The following is a 26,353-nucleotide window of genomic DNA, read 5'->3' on the forward strand; positions in this document are numbered from 1 at the left end:
AACTTCTAGATACAAAAGAGGAATCAGATATAGGCCCATTTATTGGGGAGACTTCAGCTTGCTAGGAGAAACAGACAAGTAAACTAATAGCTATAATGTACTGCGGTAAGTTCTCTGAAAGAGGCACAGTGTGTGACAGAAACAGACATAAGAGGCAAGTAACTCATCCTAAAAGGGGAAGGATGGAGGTGGGAAGGGAGGGGTAGGTTTCTTAAGGGATGAGAGGCCTGAGTCCTAAAGCAGAGGTAGAAATTAAGTGGTGAAGTGACACAAAAAGAATTCTGAGAGCTTCAAGTATTAAAAGAGTTCAACTGAATGACTGGAATATAAAGGTGCACCAGAATAGAGGGCACGTGTGAGAAAGGATGGTTCTGAGACACTGAAATGTTTCAAAATGAGTGGACTTGTTTTTCTTACATGTACAATACCATGGTAACACCTGACTGTTACGTATGTCTATTTCCTCCCTAAGCAAGTATCACTATTGATCGACTTAAATAAAATGACACAGTATTTCCCAACAGTGGAAAATAATAAAATGGGAAAGATGACTAGAAAGGTCCACCCGAAAGTCTGAAACCAGTGAAATGTAAAAGTACCCACTGCCAATTTTTCTGAGCTCCACAGTAAAGTTGGCTTTAATAAAGTTAAAAATTAAACACAAATCAAGTTTAAAATGTAACTGGGATAAAACTTCTAAACTATGGGAATGGATTAGTCAAACCAACCAAGAGCATAAGTTAGCCAAGCACAGCCAAGCCAGTGTCGTTCTAATAAGGCAAATCTGTGACAGATTTCAGCACAGTGAGCACTGCCTCACTTGGGGATATGACTTGGCACCTCCATACCAAATACCAACGGCCAGAGTCCTGGAACGCCTTGCTATCTATCTGAAGGGTGCCTAAGGTGAAAGTACACGATATTGTTTGTATTTCTCAAGCCAAGTAGTGAACCTGGAACATGTCAGGCGTCAATGTGTCCTGAATGGACTTGTACAATTGGGCTAATGGTATCTGCAGGAGCATTGAGCAGAGAGTACCCCTTTCTCAGGATCTTATTATGGCAAGTATCATACCCTCAAATCCCCATTACCCTCCACCTCAGCCCATGGGTAGGAGTACTATTCCAGGAAGCCTATTTACTCAGATATTAATTAATTCATTCGTTTAGCCACTCCAGAACTTATCAGTTGCCTAATGCTATTCACAGTAGAGCAGACAAAATGAACCATCTTAGACCTGCCCTTTAAGAGACTAAACAGGAAAAAAATACCTCTATAAAGTTAAAATGTGATTAAGTAGCAGTTACCATGTTCTGAGATTTCAAAGCAAGGAGAGATGACTTCCAGCTGGGATGATCAGAGGCTTTGTGAAAGAGGTGGTATCTAAGGGGAATTAGGACAGGAGAGGAGTGCTTTTGGGGGGAGGAGGGCAGACAATATAAATCAAGACACGGATGGGGGGAAAAAAGGATAGGGGATGGGAGTCCCTGGGGAATAATAGACAGATCAGTTTGACTAACTGTAGAAAATAAAGTTGGAAGGGCAAATTGAGGCCAGATAGTAGAGCACCAAATACTCAGTTAAGAGGGGAGGAGGAGAAAGAAAGAGAGACAGAGAGGTCTGTTGATCCACTCATTTATGCCTTGGCTGGTTGATTCTTGTACGTGCCCTGCCCTGACCAGGGATCAACCCAGGGGTGGGCAAACTTTTTGACTCGAGGGCCACAATGGGTTCTTAAACTGGACCGGAGGGCCGGAACAAAAGCATGGATGGAGTGTTTGTGTGAACTAATATAAATTCAAAGTAAACATCATTACATAAAAGGGTACGGTCTTTTTTTTTTTTTTTTTTTTTAGTTTTATTCATTTCAAACGGGCTGGATCCGGCCCGCGGGCCGTAGTTTGCCCACGGCTGAGATAGAGCGTCGGCCTGGCCTGCAGACTGAAGGGTCCCAGGTTCGATTCCAGTCAAGGGCATGTACCTTGGTTGCAGGCACATCCCCAGTAGGGGGTGTGCAGGAGGCAGCTGATCGATGTTTCATCCCTCTCCCTTCCTCTCTGTAAAGAATCAATAAAATTAAAATAAAATAAAATAAAATAAAAGCCTAACATTCTAAACAATGAAACAAGGCAGGTTTATTCAGCAAAACAACCCTGACATTTCATAGTAAAACTACCAGAAATTAAGGAAGGAAATGCTACCAGATGAATTGCTAACCTGCAACTTCCTACTCTACTATTTGTACCATCAGATATATCTTACTAACAGGAAGACTGAATAAAAACATCAAGTTTTTTGGCAGAGAATGTGGAAGTTCAGAAGACTATATTCTAGACCTACCTCTACTACACTAAGAATCTGGACATTTCTCTTAGTCATATTCATATCTCAATGGTTCTAACTATAAACTCAACCTAATAGTCAATAAAAATATGCTGTATGATAAAATAACTATAAAGTGCATACTATAAAAGACAAGTAGAAACTACTGTGCTCATATTAAGAAATAATCATGTTACAATCAAATTTTCATGTTTATAAATGAGTCTGTAAACTTATGAATAAACAACGAAAGTTTTGAACTGAATTTCATATTAGTTACTAATTTTTAGAATGCATTCCAAATATAGCCTGTGTTAGAAGATGCCCTACCCATTTTCTGCAGGTTATCAATAGAGTGCACTTTCAGAACCTTAGGCATACGAAATGAATCATCACTTTATAGATTCCATACCAAGAGGAAACCTCTTGGATTCCACCATAGACCCACTGGAGTGTGACATACAAGAGGGGACAATGCACCAAAAATAGAGTAAGCCACGATGGTGCCAGCAGATGGTACGTCTAAAAAGGTTTTCAGCGCTCACTAACAAATCAGCATGTTCCCTCTGACCACAGAATTCAGAAACTGAAACTAAGTAAGTGAAAAAAAAAGGGGGTGTGGCAGCGCACCAGAGGTCAAAGGCCTCTGGAAAGGGTGTCGGCCATTAAGTTTTCCCCAGGGAAATGGGGAGGGACGATGCACAATGACGTTTTTAAAAGAAATGCTAAATCAAATTTGAAATGGAGGACGTCGCACAGCTGAGCTTCAAGCACTAGTTTCCTGACTCCGGTCCGGGCGCCCAGAATTCCCTCTGTGCCTAATGACTCACGCGCTCGCATGAACGAGGCTTAGTCCCAGCGCTCCTCCCAGGAAAAGAACAAAGCTTAGGAGTGCTCCTTCCCGCGGGTGTGCTCAGGGGGGCGCAGCGAGAGCCTGCGACTTCATGCAACTACAGGAACAGGGGCTGCGGCCGCAGGGGACACCAGCAAGGAGGCATCCTGGGCGGACAGGACCGAACGGGCCGAGGGCCCGACGCCAGGGCTCTTCGCGAGGCCGCGCGGCCTCCAGGTGGCAGCACTGGCTTCCTCGCCCGGCTCCAGGAGGCCCGCGGGCGCTGCCCGGCCCAGGCTGCCAGCCGCACGCCAACCACCGTCTCCTCAAAGTCCTCCACCGCCTCACAAAAACAGGTGTCGCCCCCAGAAGCCCGCTATGGGGCGCCATCCCTTCAGCGGTTCTCAACCTGTGGGTCGCGACCCCTTTGGCGGTCCAAGGACCCTTTCACAGGGGTCGCCTAAGACCATCCTGCGTATCAGATATTTACATGACGACTCATAACAGTAGCAACATTACAGTTATGAAGTAGCAACGAAAATAATTTTATGGTTGGGTCACAACATGAGGAACTGTATTTAAAGGGCCAGAAGGTTGAGAACCACTGCTACAGAATTAGCAAGCGTTAGAAGCCTGGAGAGGAAGAAGGAAACCAAACGGGTCGGGGCACGCTCGGGAGAGGCTGCGGCGGAGCAGGGACGACAGTCTGGCGGCCGGGCCACGCAGGCTGGGCGTGAGGAGCGCGGAGGATGCGCCGCAGGGACGCGGAACGCTGCAACACTGGCGGGGCGGGCGGACCCGTTCGGTAGCAAGACTCCGAGGCGAGGGCGCCCCGATCTCGCGCCGCCGGAGACGCCCGGCCCCAGAACGTCGCGCCGCGGGCTGGGGCTACCTGCCCCGGTCTCCCCGCCCGGCCCCGGGACAGGGTCCGGTCCCTCCGCCACTCGCACACTCACCGCGCGCGCCGCCCCGGCGCGGCCGCCCGCCGCCCTCGGCGCGATCTCCGCCCCGCCCTCCGCGCCCGGCCCGCTGACTGGGCGCCCGCCCCGCGGCGGCGTGGGAGTCACGTCAGGGCGCATGCGCTCGCGGGCACTTGCAACGGCCGGCACGGAAAGTTACCGGCGGGGCGTGCTGGTTCCCTTAGAGACGGAACTGGGCTGGGCGGCGGCGAGACAGCCCGGCCCTTGGAGAAGCCAAGATGCCGGTTAGGGGCAAGAGCAAAAGGAAAGGCAAGAACAAAGACAAAGACAAGCTTCTTAAGAAGTAAGGAGAACCCACGCTGGGGTCCTCTCCCGGGATTCGGGCCGGGGGGCCGCAGGGGTTGGCTGACTGGCACCTGGCCGCCCGCTCTCCTGGACTTTTTACTCGCTCTCCCGGATTCTGAGGACAGTTCCCGTTGTTCAGAGATTCCCAAATGCATGCCCGACTTGACTGCTTCAGCTTAGCCACTAGGATGAGATTTGGGACCCTGACGTCATTTAGACACAGCCCTTACCTATGTGTAATGCATTAACGATGGAAGCAGACAGGTTCCCAAAAAACAGACCGAATGAAATAGGTGCTTGTGGAGGAACAAAGAGCTGAGAATGAGGAGGAAGAGGTCTGACACTAGAAGTGAAAGCCAGGATAACATTTATTGGGATATTGGAGGTCCTCTAGATCAGCGCTGTCCAATAGGGTAGTCACTGGTCATGTGTGGCTACATTAAAATTAAATTAACAATTCATATCCTCAATTGTACTAGCCACATTTCATAACCTCAGTGGGCACATGTTGCTAGCGGTAACTGTATTGGACAGCCCAGACATCTAACATTTTCATCATTACAGAGAGTTGTATTGGACAGCAGTACTCTAGATGAGTGGTTCTTAACCCAGGGCGATTTTGCCTTCCAGGGCACATTTGGCAATATCCCTGGAGACATTTTTGATTGTCACATCTGGGAATGTGTGCTACAGGCATCTAGAGATGAGTAGAGATGCTGTTTTACATCCTGCAATGCACCGGACAACCCCCTCACCCCCACCCCAAAGAATCATTTAGCTCAGAATGGCCGCAGCACCAGAGTTGGGAAACCCTGCTCAATACTATAAACTTCTCTACAATAGGCACTGAGCATTATTCACCATATCTCCAGTGCCTAGCAGAGAGCCTGGCACACAGCAGATGCTTATTATTTGTTCAATAAATTAAGGTATCTGCCTGTGTATGCTTCAACTTAGATGTTTATTCCACAAGAACTGTGCTCTGGGTTCATTCTTTCTTGATCCTAGTCTGAGATCTCTCTACTGTGCAGTTGAGATGATCTTGAACATCTAAAGGATCTCTCGATGATTGAAGCAGTCCTTGGGTCTTCTAGGGATTCCTTTTGGTTCAAAGGAAAGCGTAAAGGATTTGACCAAATTGGCTAATTGTTTCGATTTCTCCAAAATTATCAGAACTAACTGTAGCACTAATCCTTTCCAAGTTTGGAGCTGCTGCTAATTGTCACTTAACCTATTAGGTGGCCCTGGTAGTTCCTAGACACATTGGAGTCATACATGGTGTCCAACAATACTATATATGGGACTATAAGAGAATCCCCAAACTTGTAAAGTTTGTGAAGTTACTTGTTTAAGAGAGTAATAAATTCTCAGTACAGAAAGTTTAGGAAACATGGAAAGTCAAAGTAGAATATAGAAATCACCTGTAATTCATCATTCAAATATAACTACTACTATCATTTGGGGATATTCTTTTATCTTTTGGAAATGATAGCCTAATGTACATACTTATTTGTAACTTTCCCCATTTATTAATGTAAGTATTCTTCTACAGTGTGACTTTTAAAAAAACACCACATAACTGCATAGTTAGTCTAGCACTTTAAGAAGTGCCAAGGGCGGGAGAAACCAAGATGGCAGCATAGGTAAACACCAGAAATTGCTGCCTTGCACAACCACTTCAAAAATACAACTAAAAGACAAAACGGACATCATCCAGAACCACAGGAAGGCTGGCTGAGTGGAAATTCTACAACTAGAAGGAAAGAGAAAAGCACTGAGACTCAGAGGAGGTATGGAAGTAAAGTACAGAGGTATGGAGGCGCACGCCAAAAGGACTGGCAACTGAGGACACGGCGCACATGGAAAGGGCTGGCAGCTGAGGACGCGGCGCACATGGAAAGGGCTGGCAGCTGAGGACGCGGCGCACATGGAAAGGGCTGGCAGCTGAGCATGTGGCGCACATGGAAAGGGCTGGCAGCTGAGGATGTGGCGCACATGGAAAGGGCTGGCAGCTGAGGACACGGCACATGTGGAGAGGGCTGGCAGCTGAGGATGCAGTTGTCTTTTTCAATCCGGAGGGAGTCTCAACTCCCAACTGCTCTGAACTCCAGTTCCGGGTGAGTCTCTATATAGGGAGAAACTAGACTGTCTGGCAGTGGGCAGAACTCAAGGGCGGCTTTCTCTCAGAGGTGCTTGCAGCTATTACCAGGACACTGAGACCCGGGGCCTCTTAGGGTGGGACTGAGGAGCAGCCATAGCTGCTGGCTCCGCTCTGATAATCCCCTGAGACCCTGCCCCACCCAAGCTGTGCACAGAGGCTTTTGCATATGAAAGGCCTGGCCCTTTACAACCTGAAAATTACCTAACAAACTGCAGCTGAATCAGAGAGACCCAGAACTTCCAAAAGAAGGCCCAAGGCCCCACAGCAGCTTGCATTGCTTCACAGCTGGGCCTCATCTGGGCACCTCCAAACCCCAAACAAAGAAGAGGAATCTCTCCATAGCTCCTGCTGGGTAGCCTCAGGCAGAGGCTAAATTACCACCTCCTTAGAGATCCAAGAGCCAGTGTACCCAGTGGACCATCCAATTACAACTCCTCAGATCCATAAGGGACACACTCAGGGGGCAGACTCAGTGAGCACCGAAGCCCCACTGAAGCAAGTCTTGCCCCAGAAGAGTGTCTCCAGCTCAGAAGTTCTCCCACTAAAGACACAGATGATTCTCACAGCCAATTGTCCTGGAGGTCAATTCCTCCTAGTGATACCTACAACAATCAAGACTTAACTACAACAAGACTATGCACAAAGCCCACAAAGGGGTGCACAAGAGTGTCCACCTCAAGTAATCGGGGAGTCTGAGCCACTGGACCCTATAGAACACCTAACATAGAAAGCCACTCTATTAACACAGGGAGGCATAAAAAATGCGGAGACAAAGAAACAAGTCACAAATGACAGAAATGGAGGAAAGCAAACTACTGGATATAGAGTTCAAAACCACACTTTTAAGGTTTTTCAAGAATTTTCTAGAAACCGCCGATAAATTTAGTGAGACCCTCAAGAAATCTAGTGAGATCCTCGAGGTTATGAAAAAGGACCAACTAGAAATTAAGCATACACTGACTGAAATAAAGGATATTATGCAGAGTTCCAACAGCAGACTAGAGGATCACAAGAATCAAGTCAAAGATCTGAAATACAAAGAAGCAAAAATCACCCAACCGGAAAAACAAAAAGAAAAAAGAATCCAAAAATATCAAGATAGTGTAAGGAGTCTCTGGGACAACTTCAAGCGTACCAAAATCTGAATTATGGGGGTGCCAGAAGAAGAGAGAGAGCAAGATATTGAAAACCTATTTGAAGAAATAATGACAGAAAACCTCCCCTACCTGGTGAAAGAAATAGACTTACAAGTCCAGGAAGCGCAGAGACCCCAAACAAAAGGAATCCAAAGAGGACCACACCAAGACACATCATAATTAAAATGCCAAGAGCAAAAGACAAAGAGAGAATCTTAAAAGCAGCAAGAGAAAAACAATCAGTTACCTACAAGGGAGTACCCATACGACTGTCAGCTGATTTCTCAACAGAAACTATGCAGGCCAGAAGAGAGTGGCAAGAAATATTCAAAGTGATGAATAGCAAGAACCTACAACCTAGATTACTTTACCCAGCAAAGCTATCATGTAGAATTGAAGGTCAGATAAAGAGCTTCACAGATAAGAAAAAGCTAAAGGAGTTCATCACCACCAAACCAGTATTATATGAAATGCTGAAAGGTATCCTTTAAGAAGAGGAAGAAGAAGAAAAAGGTAAAAATACAAATTTTGAACAACAAATACACATCTATCAACAAGTGAATCTAAAAGTCAAGTGAATAAATAATCTGATGAACAGAATAAACCGGTGAATATAATAGAATCAGGGGCATAGAAAGAGAATGGACTGACTATTCTCGGGGCGGAAAGGTTATAGGGGGTGTGGGAAGAGACTGGACAAAAATTGTACACCCATGGATGAGAACAGTGGTTGGTAGGGGTAAGGGCAGAGGGTGGGGTGGGAACCGGGTGGAGGGGAGCTATGGGGGAAAAAAAGAGGAACAACTGTAATAATCTGAACAATAAAGATTTAATTAAAAAATAAAAAGTGCCAAGGTTTTATCACATTCTTGGAACTCACTAGCATATGTTTTCCATTTTTGACCATGCATCTACAGTACACATATCAACAATGAAGAACACTGAGCCCTTGCCAGGTGGTTCAGTTGATTGGAGTGTCACCATGTTCACCAAAAAGATTGTGGGTTCAATTCCTGGTCAGAACACATACCTAGGTTGGTGATTTGATCCCCATTCATGGCACATACAGAAGGCAACTGATGAGGTTTGTCTCTCGCATCAATGTTTCTCTCTCTCTCTCTCTAAAATCAATAAACATGTCCTCCAGTGAGGATTAAAAAAAAAGAGGAACATTGAGGGTAACAGATCTCTATATTCCTTGGATTTTCCATGACTCATAGTTTGAGAAACACTGCTTTGTTTTTACAGTCAGTATTAGTGGTCCTTTTATGAGAAATCCTATCTGATTTCTTTCATCAACTCAGAGCAAGTTAGACTTGATACCTTCAGGGAGCAATTTGATGACTGTAGCAAGGTAGTCTGTCACTATTGCCTAAATCATGCTGGAAAGGGAGTTCAATAGCTATAACAGGGTGAGGGTTGGAGATGAAGCTGGCCATAATTTGCAGAGAAGAAAAGGTGAGAGTGGGACTGAAAAGGGATCAAGAACCAAAAGTTGGTGGGGATGGAGGGTGACAGTATATAAATGTCCACACATACTTATGTATGAAAATATTTAGAATTCAAATACAGGTGAAGTCTTTATTATCTAAATACTAGTGTCCTGGTGCATGAAATTCGTGCACTGGGGGGGGGGGCGCGGTTCCCTCAGCCCAGCCTGCACACTCTCCAATCGGAGACCCCTCGGGGGGATGTCCTGTGGGATCAGGCCTAAACCGGCAGTTGGACATCCCTCTTGCAATCCGGGACCGCTGGCTCCTAACCGCTCACCTCTCTGCCTGCCTGATTGCCCCTAACCCCTCTGCCTGCCTGCCTGCCTGCCTGATCACCTCTAATCTCTCTGCATGTGGGCCTGATCGCCCCTAACTACCTATGCCTGCCTGCCTGATTATCCCTAACTGCCCTCCCCTGCCGGCATGATCATGCCCCCAACTGCTCTCCCCTGTTGGCATGATCTCGCCCCCAACTGCCTCTGCCTGCCTGATCACCCCCAACTGCCCTCCCCTGCCTGCCTGATCTCGCCCCCAATGACCCTCCCTTGCCGGCTTGATCTCACCCCCAACTGCCCTCTCTGCCTTGGCCCCCACCACCAGGGCTTTGTCCAGAAGGAAGTCAGATGTCCGGAAGATGGCTGGTCGACCCGGTCTAATTAGCATATTACCCTTTTATTAGTATAGATAGATTATATAAGATAGGACTGCTTAAATGGGGGGGGTGGGGTAAAGCCTTTTCTGCAGGAGGAGATACTCTTGGCAGACAAAAATACATAATCCCTATATCTGGACTGATAGCCAGACTGATATGCACTATACTGCTAAACTGGTCATTAAAAAATTGAACCGCTTTCTTTCACCTTACACCAAACAGCTGTTGCCCTTAAAAACCCTCGTCAGCCCCAACCATTGGTTCTGCCTTTGCAGTTCACCCAGATTAGGTTCTGATTGGTTGGTTTCTATGCCAGTCAGCGTCAAAAGCTCCACCTCCTAGGCAGCCATTGGCTCCTTGCACTTCACCCAGAGATGGTTCTGATTGGTCAGTTTCTATGATAGTGAGCATCTCCGGGCCTGTCTCTGGGCCTAATCAGAGAGGTGGGGCTGATCAGCAGCCCCTGCAGAGGCCCGGAGAGAAACAGGCACGGCTGCTGGCGAAGCCCGGAGAGAAAGGGGCAACAGCTGATCAACAGTTTCCACGGAGGCTGCAGATCAGACCCTGCCTCTCTCTTCGGGCCTCTCTCTGAGCCTGATCTGCAGCCACAGCAACCCAGCACTGACTGCAGGACTGACTTCCAGGTGGTTGAGCCTTCGGTTTTTTCAGACCCTGGGTTTTTATGTATTAGGATGCATGTTCACTAATACAAAGGTTGAGAGTTCAGGCCAGAACTCTTAGCTACTTGAATTTTATTTTCCTTCCCCAACAATCTGCTAGATACTTGCACTGTTCTTTACTCTCTATGGCATTCCCAGGCCCAGCAGTGAAGCAGCAGGCGGCTGGGGAGGAGCCCGAGCCTGGGCCTGGCATCACACTGCTCCTGCTCATCCCGGTCCCACTGCACCTGCCGCCACCACTGCTCAGTAGCGCTGCCCAGGAGGCAGGAGAGGCTTGGGCTGCCACAGCTGCGCTTGCCAGCTGTGAGCCGGTGCCTGGCACCCATTGGTGAGCTGACCAGCACTCCCGCTGTGGGAGCACACTGACCACCAGGGGGCAGCACCTGCATTGAGTATATGCCCTCTGGTGGTCAGTGTGCATCATAGCAACTGGTGGTTCTGCCATTCGATTTGCATATTTGCCTTTTTTTATATAGGATATACCCAGCCGACGCCTAACTGCTCACCTGCCGGTCTGATTGCCCCTAACTGCCCTCCCCTGCTGGCCTGGTCGCCCCCAACTGCCCTCCTGCTGGCTCAGTCACCCCTAACTGCCCTCCCTGGCCAGCCTGGTCACCTCTAACTGCCCTCCCCTGCCAGCCTGGTCACCCCCAACCACCCTCCTCTGCAGGCCTGGTCCCCCCAACCACCCTCCCCTGCAGGCCTGGTCTCCCCCAAATGCTCTCCCCTGCAGGCCTTGTTCCCCCCAACTGTCCTCCCCTGCAGGCCTGGGTCACCCCTAACTCCCCTCCCCTGCAGGCCTGATCTCCCCCAACTGCCCTCCCTTTCAGGCCTGATCGCCCACAACTGCCCTCCCCTGCCAGCCATCTTGTGTCCACATGGGGTGGCCATCTTTGACCACATGGGGTCGGCCATCTTATGTGTGGGAGTGATGGTCAATTTTCATATTACTATTTTATTAGATAGGAGTTCCACTTTACCTCTGTACAAATGATTATGGTTTGTTTATCAGGCATCCTTGAAGCCTGATGCATTGTGGAACTAGCAGATAAAATATTTAACATACTAGTACTTGCTCAAGTGACTTGAATATTTGTCCAAGGCCTAGCCAAGAAACAAACAAAAAACACACACAAAATAACCTTGCCGAAACCGGTTTGGCTCAGTGGATAGAGCGTCGGTCTGTGGACTGAAAGGTCCCAGGTTCGATTCCGGTCAAGGGCATGTACCTGGGTTGCAGGCACATCCCCAGTAGGAGATGTGCAGGAGGCAGCTGATCGATGTTTCTCTCTCATCGATATTTCTAACTCTCTATCTCTCTCCCTTCCTCTCTGTAAAAAATCAATAAAATATATAAAAAAAAAAATAACCTAGAACAAAAAGAAAATTGGGATTGGGATAGGTGGAAGATTACAGAAATATGGACTTAAAGTTACATTTACACTATGAATGTATCTTCATGGTGAAGAGGAACTAAGGTAATGGATTTGTAGTAGAGAGAGCCAGGGTCTAAGACTGAGCAAGTCAGAATAAAAGACAGTTCAAATATGAGAGAATCAAATAAGTAAGTGAAAAGATGTGAAAGCTTTATGAAATAAATTTAACTTATTACGCCTTTCCTCTTTGTTTTTCTAGTCCTTTGGAGTTATGCTCCAGAGCTTTCCTCTTCCAGGAAGAGGTACCTACTAAGATAACTCCCTTGTCAAGTAAATATGTCTTTATTATTAACTAATTCATCTAATAATGTTTGATCATATGTGCCAGGCAATATCAAACAAAACAATAATAGAGAAATGTAGTAGAGAATAATTAGTTATATGTTGTCAATGCCCTCTTCCCATGTAGGAAGTCAACAAAAACTGAGGAAACTGCAGTGGAAAGAGCCAAGGCCAATGCCACCCTTTGGGAGGCCAGGCTGGAAATCACAGAGCTCTCTAGGATCGAGTATCGTGATACTTCCCTGAGACTTGCGAAAACTAATGAGGACTTAAAGAAACAGCAGTATAAAATGGAGAAAGACACAATGTCCGTATTAAGCTACCTGAAGAAGCAGGACCAGGAGAAAGATAATATGGTAGGTGGGTAGAAATCCTCATTACCTAGAAACTTTGTGGCCTGCATTAACTAATTGATATTGGTCTGCCTTTATCAGTATCACTTACATTTTTTTATTTTCATCTGCCTCCATATATCAAAGGCCTACATCTATCTGTAGCAAATGTATAATTTTTCACAATTATGGATGTTCATTAAAACCAAAGAAATTATTTTGCAAAGTAAAGCAGGTTCAAAATATCCTGGTTAGCTAGCTCTCCGATATTGTTTTACTCATTCTTCTATATCATAGAACTATATTATTTTCTTAAACTGTATTTAAACTGTTAATTATAGAAATACTAGAGGCCTGGTGCACAAAATTCGTGCACAAGGGGGGTGGCCTGCACCCTCTCCAATTGGCAGTCGGACATCCCTCTCACAATCTGGGACCACTGGCTCCTAACCGCTCGCCTGCATGCCAGCCTGATTGCCCTCTAACTGCTTCCCTGCCAGCCCGATCATCCCCAACTGCCCTCCCCTGCTGGCTCGATCGCCCACAACTATCTGACCCACCTCCTCTGCATGAGGCGGTGGAGATTCCAGGACTGGCCTCCTCCGTGCCACGTGGAGCTGTGGGACCCCCAGGCCTCACCACGTGGAGCGGCTGCCAGACCCCACCTCTGCTGTGCACGTGGCCATCTTGTGGCAACCATCTTGTGGTGGCCATCTTTGTGGTGGCCATCTTGTGGCGGCCGTCTTGTGAGGGCATCGCGCGAGGGCATCACGCAAGGGCGTTGCACAAGGTTGTGGTGCCACCTAAGCTTTTATTATATAGGATTAAAAATAAAATGTTCTGCCCTGGCTGAATGGCTCAGTTGGTTAGAGAATCGTCCCAGTATGCCAAGTTTGTATGTTCTATCCGCAGTCAGGGTACATACAAGAATTAACCAAAGAATAATGAATGCATAAATAAATGGACCAATGAATCAATGTTTCTCTCTCTCTCTCCCCCCTGCTTCCTTTCTCTCTGTCTATCTCACAAGTCTATCAATAAGAATTAAAAAAGAAAATGTTTTTAAAATTATATCTTGAACAAAATTTGGAAATTTTCCTTAAAAATGGGTTTTTGTTTTTAATGCTTTGTTCAATCAATCATAAAATAAATAACATTACACACCCATCCTACATGGTTTAGGACTATCCCTATTTTTTAGAATTTGTAGGTTTTTCTTAAATTAATCTAAGATATTGTTTACAACAGTATTCCACTTCTGGATCCTCTGATTGTATAACCAAATCAAGGAGTTTTTAGTTTAAAAAACTACTTAGGTTCCCTACTAAAACCAGCATCCTAGGAGAAATGACTAGTTCCAAGAGTGGGGCAGGGAAAGTAAAAGATGAGTCTGGAATATCTTATTGTGCCAGAGAGTAAGTAAAAAAATATTAATTTGGGATGGTGAACACACAGTACAGATGATGTGCTGTGGAATTGGGCACCTGAACCTGTATAATTTTGTTAACCTGTGTCACTCCAATACATTCAATAAAAAGGAAAAAATATTAGTAAGGGGAAAAAAAGTAAAAATAATTAGAGGACACAAGAACTAGTTGAAAGGGGCTCCAAAAGGCCAAATCTGGGAAAATCAAAATAAATAATTATTAATAAATTAAAACTCATTGAAAAGAGTAAGTCCATGAGCACATACTACCAATAACACTTCTGAGAGTGGGCGTCCATTTTACAGGATCACCAAAAGACCTAGTAATTAATGAGTTGGGACCTTTTTTAGTTACTTCCCTTTGTCTGGGGAATTGTCCTGGAACCTGTGTTATCGGCCATGTGTACTGCTCGTATTCTCTCTCCACCCCCACATTCTGTTTGCTCTGGGGAAATTTAGTAATGGCCTGGCCATCTTCTGTTTCTTTTCTATGAAGATAAATTAAAGGCATGCTTCATAGACTAACAATAAACACATTAAATCAGACAGAAAAAACAACAATCAACAGACAAGCACGCATAACACACAGACAAGACTTAATAAATCAGAGCTCTTCTCATGGATCTTTCAGATGTTTTACATTGCCTGGGACTTACGGCCAGATGCGGCCCAGACCTTAGCCTGTTGTTCATATATTTTACCATATTCTGCTCTCCATAGCACTGACTGGCATCTAAAGTTGTTTTAGCTAAAATCTGCCTGTCCCAAGGCATCATATGGTAATTTTCAGACCAAGCATTAAAGAGTCCTTTTGTAAAATGACTGCCTCTTTTTCTCTAGTGGATGAGCCTTCCCTCACTAGAGGCAGAGGATCCGAGGCCTTAGGTTTTACAGACTTTTGATCCCCAATACGAAGTGGGCATAATGCAGTTTGAATAAGAGTCCACATAGTTAAAGATGACAAGGGCACTCCTTTTCCTTGAGCTTGATTTAAGAGAGTACCTTTTGACACCTAATTCCTTTATCCTTGAGCATGCAAGCTAAAAATTTACAATGATGTTTTTGCCTCTTACTCGAATTCTTCCCCATTATAACCTGGCTGAATCAAAATGTTCCTTGTCCGCTTATGGTTGCAACTCTGAAGCTGGCACGGGCTTTGTGCGCAGTGAACGTCCCACTTTTCTGGTGAATTTCCACTTTTCCTTTTTCACTTTGTTTTTCGCTCAGGTGAATCTTCTCCTCCAGGTCCTGCTCATGGCACCAGAATGCTGCAGCCTGCATGGCTAGTGTTCAGGATCCGAAAGAGGGGCTGACGCACAAATGAAAGTACTATACAAGAAATATGAATTTAGAAGGCATGAAGGGCCAGGTGGAGACCCCTTTCTTGGGGAGCCACACTGAAACCTGGCCTTATCCACTTTTTTTTTTTTTTTAAGCTTTTCCTTTTTATTTTATTTTAATTTTTTTTTTAATTAAATCTTTATTGTTCAGATTATTACATTTGTTCCTCTTTTTTTTCCCCCCATAACTCCCCTCCTCCCAGCTCCCGCCCCACCCTCCTCCCTCACTCCCCACCCACTGTCCTCTTCCATAGGTGCACTATTTTTGTCCAGTCTCTTCCCGCATCTCCCACACCCCTTTCCCCCCCAAGAATAGTCAGTCCATTCCCTTTCTATGTCCCTGATTCTATTATGATCACCAGATTATTTATTCACTTGATTCTTAGATTCACTTGTTGATAGATGCATATTTGTTGTTCATAATTTGTATCTTTACCTTTTTTTTTCTTCTTCCTCTTCTCAAAGGATACCTTTCAGCATTTCATATAATACTGGTTTGGTGGTGATGAACTCCTTTAGCTTTTCCTTATCTGTGAAGCTCTTTATCTGACCTTCCGTTCTGAGTGATAGCTTTGCTGGATAAAGTAATCTTGGTTGTAGGTTCTTGGTATTCATCACTTTGAATATTTCTTGCCATTCCCTTCTGGCCTGCAAAGTTTCTGTTGAGAAATCAGCTGACAGTCGTATGGGTATTCCCTTGTAGGTAACTGGGTTTCTTTCTCTTGCTGCTTTTAAGATTCTCTCTTTGTCTTTTGCTCTTGGCATTTTAATTATGATGTGTCTTGGTGTGGTCCTCTTTGGATTCCTTTTGTTTATGGTTCTCTGCGCTTCCTGGACCTGTAGGTCTATTTCTTTCACCAGGTGGGGGAAGTTTTCTGTCATTATTTCTTTAAATAGGTTTTCAATATCTTGCTCTCTCTCATCCTCTGGCACCCCTATAATTCTGATGTTGGTGCGCTTGAAGCTGTCCCAGAGGCTCCTTACACTATCTTCATATTTTCGGATTCTTTTTTCATTTTGCTTTTCCAGTTGGGTGTTTTTTGCTTCTTCGCATTTCGAATCTTTGACTTGATTCTTGCGCTCCTCTGGTCTGCTGTTGGGTGTCTGTATAATATTCTTTATTTCAGTCAGTGTATGCTTAATTTCTAGTTGGTTCTTTATCACAACATCGAGGGTCTCATTAGATTTCTTGAGGATCTCACTACATTTATCGGCGGTCTCACCAGTCTTTTCGAGGGCCTTACTAAGTTTATCGGCAGCTTCTAGACAGTTCTTAAGAGACCTTAAAAGTATGGTTCTGAACTCAATATCCTCCATTGACAGTTTTGTCCTGTTTCTTTGTCTCCGCATTTTTTATGCTTTCTTGGTGCACCCCCTAGTGGTCTTTGTCCGAAGTCTTGTTGCCTTTAAGCCTTGATTGATGTCGGCAATACCGGGGTGATTTGACCTCCAGGCTAACTGGCTATGAGAGTCTGCTGTGTCTGTAGTGGGAGGGCTTCTGTGCTGGATCTCTAGGGCAGTGTTAATCTAGCGTTTGCCTGAGGCTATCCGGCAAATGGCGCTGCGCAGGGCTTGGGCGGGGCGGGTCCCCGGGGATCTACAGGGCGGGCGGAACAAGCAGTTATGGCGACTCTCAGTTCCTTCCCCAGGGGCTCTGCCTCTCAGAGCCCCAGCAATGGCTGCAAACCTCGGAGAGAAAGCTGCCTTCGAGTTCCGACCGAAGCCAGACAGTCCCGTTTCTCCCGTTTGAGTCTCGGTCCCCAGAGACTCGCCCGGATCTGGAGCTCAGAGTCTGAAACTCCCTCCCGATTGAAAACAACAACCGCGCCCTCCGCCGCCAGCCCGCTCCGCGCGCACACTCCGCACCTGAGTATTTCACTTCAGCACTGCGCCTCCTCTGAGTCTGGGTATGATATTCTCTTTCCTCCTAGTTGTAGAATTTCCACTCAGCCAGCCTTCCCGTGGTTCTGGGTGATGTCCGTTCTGTCCTTTAGTTATATCTCTGAAGTGGTTGTTTGAGGCAGCGATCTCCGGCGTTAACCTATGCCGCCATCTTGGTTTCTCCCTTATCCACTTTTTATTCAATTTTAGATACACATCTTGCCCTCAGTAGAGCATGGCAAACAGGTAGTAGACAGACTGTCTCTAAGTTCAATAAACATCAGTAAATATCAGTAAATATCAGTAAGCTTCAGTAAACATTTACTTTGAGGCTATTCATTCAGGAAATTGCTTTGAGCCACCACTATCTCAACACAGAACAATCGGTGCTTAGTGTCAGCCTGCTAAAGCCCAAGGTCCATTGGCCTTCTGTGTTCCTTGGTGCACTCTTATGACAGTATTGGGAAAGTGGTGGCTTCCTGCAGTCACAAGATAGTCCCAGGGATGTAAAGTACAACATAGGGAATATAGTCAATGATATTGTAATAATAGTGTACAGTGCCAGGTGACACCCCCCCCCCCCCGCAACGAGGGGACCATTTTGTAAGTATATGATTGTCTAATCACTGGGGTATACATCTGAAATGAATACAAAATAATATTGAATGTCAAATGTAATTGAGAAATGAAATTTTTAAAAAGTTACCCAGATAAGAGAAATGCATATCAAAACAATGAGATACCCATAGCTACTATCAGAAAAACAGAAAATAACAAATGTTGGAAAGAAAGCAGAAAAATTAGAACCCTTATGCACTGTTGGTGGGAATGTAAATTGGAACAATTACTATGGAAAACAGCATGGAGGTTCCTCAAAAAATTAAAAATAGAATTGCCAGATGACCCAGCAACAAGAATTTAAAGCAGGATCTTGGAGAGATACTTGCATGCCCATGTTTGTTCAAACATTAGTCACGTAGCTAAGAGGTGGAAGCAACGCAAATGTCCATTGATGGGATAAAAAAGGAAAAAAATGGCATATACAGACATTTAATGGAATATTATTACACAGCCTTAAAAAAGAAGGAAATCCAAACAACCTAAGTGCCCATCAGCAGATGAGTGGATTAAAAAACTGGTACATCTACACAGCGGAATACTCTGCTGCTGTAAAAAAGAAGAAACTCTTACCATTTGCAACAGCATGGATAGACCTGGAGAGCATTACGCTAAGTGAAATGAGCCAGTCAGAGAAAGATAAATATCACATGATCTCACTCATTTGTGGAATATAATGAACAACATAAACTGATGATCTAAAATAGACCCAGGACATAGAAGCATCGAACAGACCATCCAACTTCAGAGGGAAGGGGAGGGAGGTGGGGGCGGGGGAAGGGGAGTAGAGGAGGAGAGACCAAACAAAGGACTTGCATGCATGCATATAAACATAACACATGGACACAGATAGTAGGGGGGCAAGGGCATGTGCTGGAAGTGGGGTGGGAACAACCAGGGAGAGGTCAATGGGGGAAAAGGGAGACATATGTAATACTTTAAACAATAAAGAATCAAAATTTTAAAAAAGGAAATCCTGTCACATGCTACTTACGACATGGATGAACCTCAAGGACATTATGTTCAGTGAAATAAGCCAGTCATGAAAGGATAAATATTGTGTGATTTTATTTATATCGAATATCTAAAGTAGTCAAAATCCAGAAATAGAAAGTAGAAAGGTGATTGCCCAGGGCTTTGGGTAAAGGAGGAAAAGGAATTAGTATTTTATGAGTATAGAGTTTCAGTTTTTCAAGATGGTAAGTTACAGAGATTCGTTGTACAACAATGTGAATATACTTTACTGAAGTGTACATTTAAAAATGGTTAATATTTCTTTTCTGAAATCAATAAAACATATTTAAAAAAATAAAAATGGTTAGCATGGTCAATTTAATGTTCTTTTAAAAATTTTTTATTGATATTTAGAGAGAGAGGTAAGGAAAGATATAGAAACATCAGTGATGAGAGAGAATCATTGATCGGCTGCCTCCTGCACGCCCCCTACTGGGAATCGAGCCCCCAAACCGGGCATGTGCCTTGATTGGGAATCAAACCATGACCTCCTGGTTCATAGGTTACCAATCAACCGCTGAGCCACACAGGTGGGGCAATGTTGTCTCTTTTTTTTTTTTTTTAAACATGTATTCATTAACTTGAGAGAGAGAGAAAGATAGAGAGACAGAGAGACATCAATTTTTTGTTCCACTTATTTATGCATTCATTGATTGATTTTTCTATGTGCCCTGACTGGGTACCAAATCCACAACCTTGGCATATTGGGACAATGCTCTAACCAGCTGAGCTACCCAGCCAGGGCTTAATGTTGTATTCTTTTACCACAATTTAAAAAAAAGAGTTACTCAGGTAATTCTTATGATAGCCAGGTTTGGGAAACTAGCAATAGCAGATTAAAGGTATGAAGTATGTTCCCGCTCCTCTTCCCTCCTTACTCAACCTCTCCAACCCTACTGGTTTTAATAAGTGAAAACAAGGCTACTTAATAAAGGAAGAACACAGCAATTTCATCACCTTCCTAACTCTGTATTTTCATCTTCTACAGATTGAAAAACTAAAACAGCAATTGAATGAAGCAAAGGAAAAAGCCCAAGAGGAGAAGGAAAAATTGGTAAGTATCAATGTACATTAATACACTTACTGGTTGGTCAGCTTTCTGACAAGCTCATTTTTAAGACACAATGAGATTAAATGAATCAGTCACCTGAGCAGCTCAGTGACCTTACAGCTCACACGTCTGTTGTACAGAAGCTCAAAAAATAACATAAAAATATGTTATTATAGAAAACCATCTGGTATTAGTGGTGCTTACTGATCCCGAGTTTTACATTCTTCCTACGGCTTTTCAGTGGGCCAAAAATTAGGAAATATGTATACACAGTATTTTTAAAAGATTAAAATATAAATAAAGAAATTTTTTAAAAGATTAAAATATATCACAAAATATATTATAAGTCCACACTAATGTTTTCAATTCAGATGCAGGAATAAAGGGTTTTTACTTAACTATATCTCCTTATAAAGTTAAGTGTGTCCTTTCTCCCTTGCCCAAAATCCTGGCTCTTAATGATACCAATATAATTTTGTAGTTGCTTTAAACCTTAATACATCAACAGTCACAGAATACTGATACCAATGCTACCACCAACATAGATTAGTGGGAACAGTTTTAAGATTTTGTGAGGCCCTTTTCTCCTTGATATATGCCAATATGAATCTTCTATTAAATTATAAGGTTTAAAAACCATTTGAAATAATTCCTTTCTGTGAGGTTATGCCATCAACTCACCAACACAGTTTGCTTTTGATATTTAGGAGTTCCTTTTGAAAAATTTAATCGTGCATATAAAAGTATGTAATTATATAAATATTTATAATTATGTGGTTTCAAAGTCAAATCTATCAAACATGGTATATTCTGAGAAATCTAACTTCTGTCCATGTGTTCAAAATATACCAGATAGGTGAGAAATGGTGTTTCAGTGTATTTCAATTTGCATTTCTCTTTTTGTGAGCTAGGTTGAACATATTTTCATATATTTGAGGGTCATTTGCATTACTTTTGATATATCAGGTGTGGTGGTTTTTTTGTGTGTGTGTATGTGTGTTTTGTTTGTTATTGTTGTTTTTGCTGTATTGGCCCTTTTTCTTCTTCCTCCTCCTTTTTCTCTCTTTTCTCTCTCCTTTCCTTCCCTCTTTTCCTCTTCTTCCTTCTCCTCTCTTCTCCCTTCCTTCCTTCCTTCCTTCCTTCCTTCCTCTTTCTCCCACCTTCTCCTTGCTTTCTTTACTAGAGATATTAGCCCTCCCATTGTCTCTTAATTTACTAATTTTAATTTAGGGTCAGGAATGTTATTTATTGTTCTTACAGATTAATTTTTTTTTTAGTCTTATGCCTCTTGTTAATAAATATCTGCATTTTCTATACAAGATCAGTTTACTTAGAATTTTTCTTATTCAAGGCACTTGATATTTTTTAACAGAAAGTAAAACTTTATGCAAAAATAAAAAGGGAACATTTATTTAAAGAGGATAGACAAATGGCTTAAGGCTTCAAATGGAACATGATTCTGTGGGATATCTGTTCTTTTTCCTAACTCATTTACCTGTTTTTCTTTGTTTTTATATACAGGAACAAAAGTATACTGTGCAAATAAATGAGCTGGAGGGACGTTTCTATCAGAAATCCAAAGAAATTGGCATGATTCAGACAGAGCTAAAAACAATAAAACAATTCCAAAAACGAAAAATCCAAGTGGAGAAAGAATTAGATGATGTAAGTTTCTTTCTTTCTTTTAAAAAGGTTAGAATTAACTACTATGTCTGCAAAAGCCTTCACTGACATTTACTCATGTAAGATGGTAAAGGGATTTTTTTTTTTACAATAAAAGTGTAAGACATCTTACACTTTTATTGTAAAAAAAAAAAAAGTCACATATGTAATACCCTTTGTAATACTTTAAGCAATAAAAAAAAAAGTGTAAGACATCAGTTTAGGGCTGGATACAAAAGGTCTCGATGGTTAGACTTTTCTTTTTCTAAGCATTGATTCCTTTGTAAATTAACCAAATCTTAGCCAGCACATAACTCCCACATTTATCAGCAGTCAAAATTTTAGAGTAACTTCAGTAAGAAACCAACTACAGTTCTTTGAAAACAGTAGGGGCAAAGTAGCAAAGTCCTAAAGGAAAATATGTTTAGACGGATGAATGATAATTTTAGAAAATTTTAAAAGGATCTCTGGGTAGGTGTGGGTGAGATGAAGAAAACAGTACTTTTAGAAAATTCCTCTGACCTTGCTATGCTCTTTCTCTTACTTTCCATCCTCTCATCTCAGAATATAGTTTTATTGCATTGATCATAATGCAACAAATGTCATAGATGAGTGCCAGGCATAAGTAGCTGAAGTCAGCTTTGTGACTCTGGGCAAGCTACTTAACCTCTCTATACCTTGGTTTTCTCATCTGTAAAATGAGGAGAATAAGAGTCTTATAGTGTTATTTTAAGGACTGAGTTCATATATGGAAAGTGTTTAAAATAGTGTATTTGACATAGAATTATATTAACAGTGGTGTGTAGCTCTCTGAAAAATAAGATTATTAGCGAAAAAAAAGTAATAATTTTCTGTGTCCCCATAGCATTTTGTATCTTTTTATACCACTTAGCCTATTCTATCTTGATACTATAGTTATCATTTGTTTTATCTCCCCTAGTGGATTGTAAATTCTTCAAAGTACAAACAGTGTTGTCCTTTGTATTCATCAAAAATACAAGATAAACAGTAATTTAGCTCAATAAATATTTGTTAAATGCCGAGTGGGTCTTTTCATTAAAAATGTAATTGGAGGGAACCCTGCCGGTGTGGCTCAGTGGTTGAGCATCGACCTATGAACCAGAAGGTCATGGTTCGATTCCCGGTCAGGGCATATGCCCAGGTTTCGGGCTCTATTCCCAGTGTGGGGCATGCAGGAGGCAGCCAGTCAATGATTCTCTCATCATAATGTTTCTATCTCTCTCCCCCTCTCCCTTCCTCTCTCTCAAAAAAAAAAGTAATTGAAGGGATATCAACTTTTCTTTTAATTAGATGGTAGGACCCTTTTCACAATGTATACATATATCAAATAATCACTATGTACACTTGAAATACTTTACAGTTTTGTCAATTATGCCTCAATAAAACTGAAAAAGAAAAGTTTAGAAGGAATATTAAGTTCTGTTTTATATGAAAATGCTGCATATTGAATCAAATTAAGTTCCTTAACTTTTCAGGAACTCTCAAAATAGACATCCTATGTGGAGGTATACATTCTGAATCAAAGTGAATGAGGAACTAGTTCATAATCTAGTGGGATGCAGCGTGATTTTTTTAAAGAACAATGTTGCCACCTAGGGGACAAATAGATTTCATATCTCTTCAAAGAGGACTGTTGGGCCAGGAAGACTTAAAATTCTAAGGCTTATGGGGAAAAATAAGGTGGTTCTGTGGAATATGGAAGAATTAAGGCAGGTGTGGAGGCCCGTGAACTTAAAATTAAGGGTAGAGGTAATACATAAATGAAGAAAATTAATTATGCTGGGTAATAAAAATCACGGTATACATTTAAAAGAGGCTAATTACATTTAGATTATAAAAAGGTAGTCAAAACATATATTTTAAAGAAAACAAAATTCTATCCACCTGATTAGCAGAAGAAGCATACATTGGTAGGTTGCAGGTTTTTTTTCCTCATAAATCGTTTTGTCTTTGTTTTTGACAAAATGATGATACACATTTCAGCAAATTTAGCTGATAAAAAAAGTTGTCCTCTCCCCACCACACACACAAACACCTAGAGATAGCCATTGAATCCTATATAATAAAAGGGTAATATGCAAATTGACCCTAACAGCAGAGCGACTGGGAATGACTGGTCACTATGACACACACTGACCATGAGGGGGCAGATGCTCAATGCAGGAGCTGCCCCCTGGTGGTCAGTGTGCTCCCACAGGGGGAGCTCTGCTCAGCCACAAGCCAGGCTGATGGCTGCCAGTACAGCGGTGGTGGTGGGACCCTCTCCTGCCTCCTCAGCAGCGCTAAGGATGTCTGACTGCCAGCTTAGGCCCAATGCCCCAGGGAGCGGGCCTATGCCAGCAGGTGGTCATCCCCCAAGGGGTCCCAGACTGCAAGAGGGCACAGGCCGGGCTGAGGGACCCACCCGAGTGCACACATTTTTGTGCACTGGGCCTCCAGTATATATATAAATATATATATATATATATATATAGAGAGAGAGAGAGAGAGAGAGAGAGAGAGAGAGAGAGAGTTTATTACCACCAAGCCAGCAATGCAAGAAATCTATTTTTTAAATTTTTTACAAAAATGAGGTCATGATGTACAAATTATTTGTTAACCTGATTTTTGTGAACATTTATATATTGTGAGCATTTTTCAATGCCATTACATATTTTTTCCTGTAAAATCTTGTGACTAGATAAATGAAATTCTATTGAGTAAATGTATCATGATTTATTAATTGGTCCCTTGTTGTTGGACATTTTTACTTTTTTCTAATTTAAAAAAATATATATTTTTATTGATTTCAGAGAGGAAGGGAGAGGGAGAGAGAGAAACATCAATGGTGAGAGAGAATTATTGATCAGCTGCCTCCTGCATGCCTCCTACTGGGGATTGGGCCACAATCTGGTCATATGCCCTGACCTGAGTGGAACCCTTATCTCCTGGTTCATAGGTCATTGCTCAACCACTGAACCACACTGGCCAGGTGAGATCATAGCTTTAAATTAGCTCTACTTTCTTTACCTAGAAGAATTTTATGTCATTTTTGTCCAGCTGGCATGACTTAGTGGTTGAGCATTGACCTATGAACCAGGAGGTCACGGTCAGGGCACATGCCTGGGTTGTGGTTCAATCCCCAGAGTGGGGCATGCAGGAGGAAGCCAATCAATGATTCTCTCTCACTGATGTTTCTATCTCTCTCTCCCTTCCTCTCTGAAATCAACAAAAATATATTTTAAAAAATTTTAATGTAGTTTTTATTATATACTAGAGGCCTGATGCACAAAGATTCATGCAAGAATGGGCCTTCCTTCCCCTGGCTGCTGGCACCGCCTTCACTCCAGCCTGGAGCCACCTTTCCACCTTCCCACGCTGCCCAGAGGCCCAGAGTGGCTCGGGTGGAGCTGAATGCCTGTGTTGTTGCCATGGCGATGATGCAAGCATCTCGCCCCAGCCACTCAGTGGCTGCATATGCAAATTAACCTGCCATCTTAGTTGGGTTAATTTGCATACTCCTGATTGGCTGGTGGGCATTGTGAAGGTATGGTCAATTTGCATATCTCCTTTATTAGTTTAGATAGTTTTAGAGGACAGAATGATTCATCTGTGGGAATCATAAGGAGATGTTTTTTAAGATTAATACTTAGAAGAATTTTCTAAAAATAAGAACTATTAAAGGTCAGCTTAGTGAATTAATGGGATTTGAACTAATGATATTCTGTTTCTAAATGTTCTTCTCATAGGAGGGATTTCCATATTAATTGAGAGATTATATAGTCTGACTCCTCAGGTCTCTTCCAGTTTAAAATATGATTCTGTGTGTCCACATGGTTAAAATGAAAGACATTTAGAAAATATGATTATGAGGATAACTTGTCTGAATGTTTTGAGAACTGTTATTCATGGAAGGTTTTTTAGGAACTTGATACTGATCATGTAAATCTAGAGAAGATTGGGGGAAATATAGTACTCACAGGCAAAGACTTGGAGTTTTTCTGTGTGTTCAGGATTAAGAGGTAAAGTATAACAGAAAATGTTTCTTTACTGAGAATTTCCTAGGAATATGCCCCAATCAACCCCAATTTCATTTCCTATTGACCAGGTTTTCTGTTGTTGTTGTCTTTGTTTTGCTATTTTAATTTAGCTGAAGGAGAATCTAAGGAACACGGAGCGGAAACATCAAGAGATGCTTAGAAAATTGGAAAACAGGTTTTTTAAAGAAAAGGTATGACATATTAAGGTTAACTTAAAATTCTTTTGTTTACCAGAAAAACATAAATGTATTTACATGCACTCTGAGATATCAACCTTCCATTTGGTACCTTGTTAGTTTTGTTTTGTTTTTTTATCAAATCACAGTAGACTAAAAAATAGGGAAAATAAAACCTATTTTAGATATGTCAAAGTGTAGTCTTTTTTCCCTTCCCAGTTCGAGATTCTTGAAACCCCCAAGTGAGATTGTCATCTTACCAATGCTTTCAGACATATCTCCCTCAGTTTGGTGTTTCCCTGGTGGAACTAAAGATGCATGTACCTCATTATATAGGGGAGGTGGGATTGGAGAGGTCACTCTGGTACACATGATGCACATTTTAATTATTATTATTGTTTGGGTCCAATCATAGTATGTAATCTCCATGAGAGCAGGGACCCTATCTGTTTTGTTCACCACAGAATCTCCAGTGTTTAAAAAACCTGGTATACTATTATTGCTCCATAGGAATTTGTTGAATGAATGAATAATGACTCTCATCCCTCTCATA

At 42.8% G+C, this 26,353-nt stretch overlaps 2 protein-coding genes across 6 annotated transcripts in view; one reads left to right on the forward strand and one right to left on the reverse strand.

The window, feature by feature from the left end:
• ENTPD5 (ectonucleoside triphosphate diphosphohydrolase 5 (inactive)) overlaps positions 1–4,167 on the reverse strand; it is a 32,015-nt gene extending 27,848 nt beyond the window's left edge. Inside the window, exon 1 of one of the 4 annotated variants that reach the window (XM_036312716.1) lies at positions 4,112–4,167. The gene's annotated coding sequence lies outside the window, so the exon portion shown is untranslated. The remainder of the gene's footprint in view (positions 1–4,111) is intronic. The other 3 variants (XM_036312747.1, XM_036312737.1, XM_036312764.1) reach the window with 3 other exon arrangements.
• Positions 3,987–26,353, forward strand: part of BBOF1 (basal body orientation factor 1) — a 46,583-nt gene continuing 24,216 nt past the window's right edge. The window contains exons 1-5 of one of the 2 annotated variants that reach the window (XM_036312639.1): positions 3,987–4,418; positions 12,388–12,616; positions 19,860–19,925; positions 21,444–21,587; positions 25,735–25,815. In XM_036312639.1, the coding sequence (XP_036168532.1) occupies positions 4,354–4,418; positions 12,388–12,616; positions 19,860–19,925; positions 21,444–21,587; positions 25,735–25,815 (585 nt within the window). In that variant the 5' untranslated portion in view covers positions 3,987–4,353. The remainder of the gene's footprint in view (positions 4,419–12,387; positions 12,617–19,859; positions 19,926–21,443; positions 21,588–25,734; positions 25,816–26,353) is intronic. The other variant, XM_036312629.1, reaches the window with a different exon arrangement.

This window comes from Myotis myotis, unplaced genomic scaffold (genome assembly GCF_014108235.1).
Source record: "Myotis myotis isolate mMyoMyo1 unplaced genomic scaffold, mMyoMyo1.p scaffold_m19_p_1, whole genome shotgun sequence".
Lineage (NCBI taxonomy): Eukaryota > Metazoa > Chordata > Mammalia > Chiroptera > Vespertilionidae > Myotis > Myotis myotis.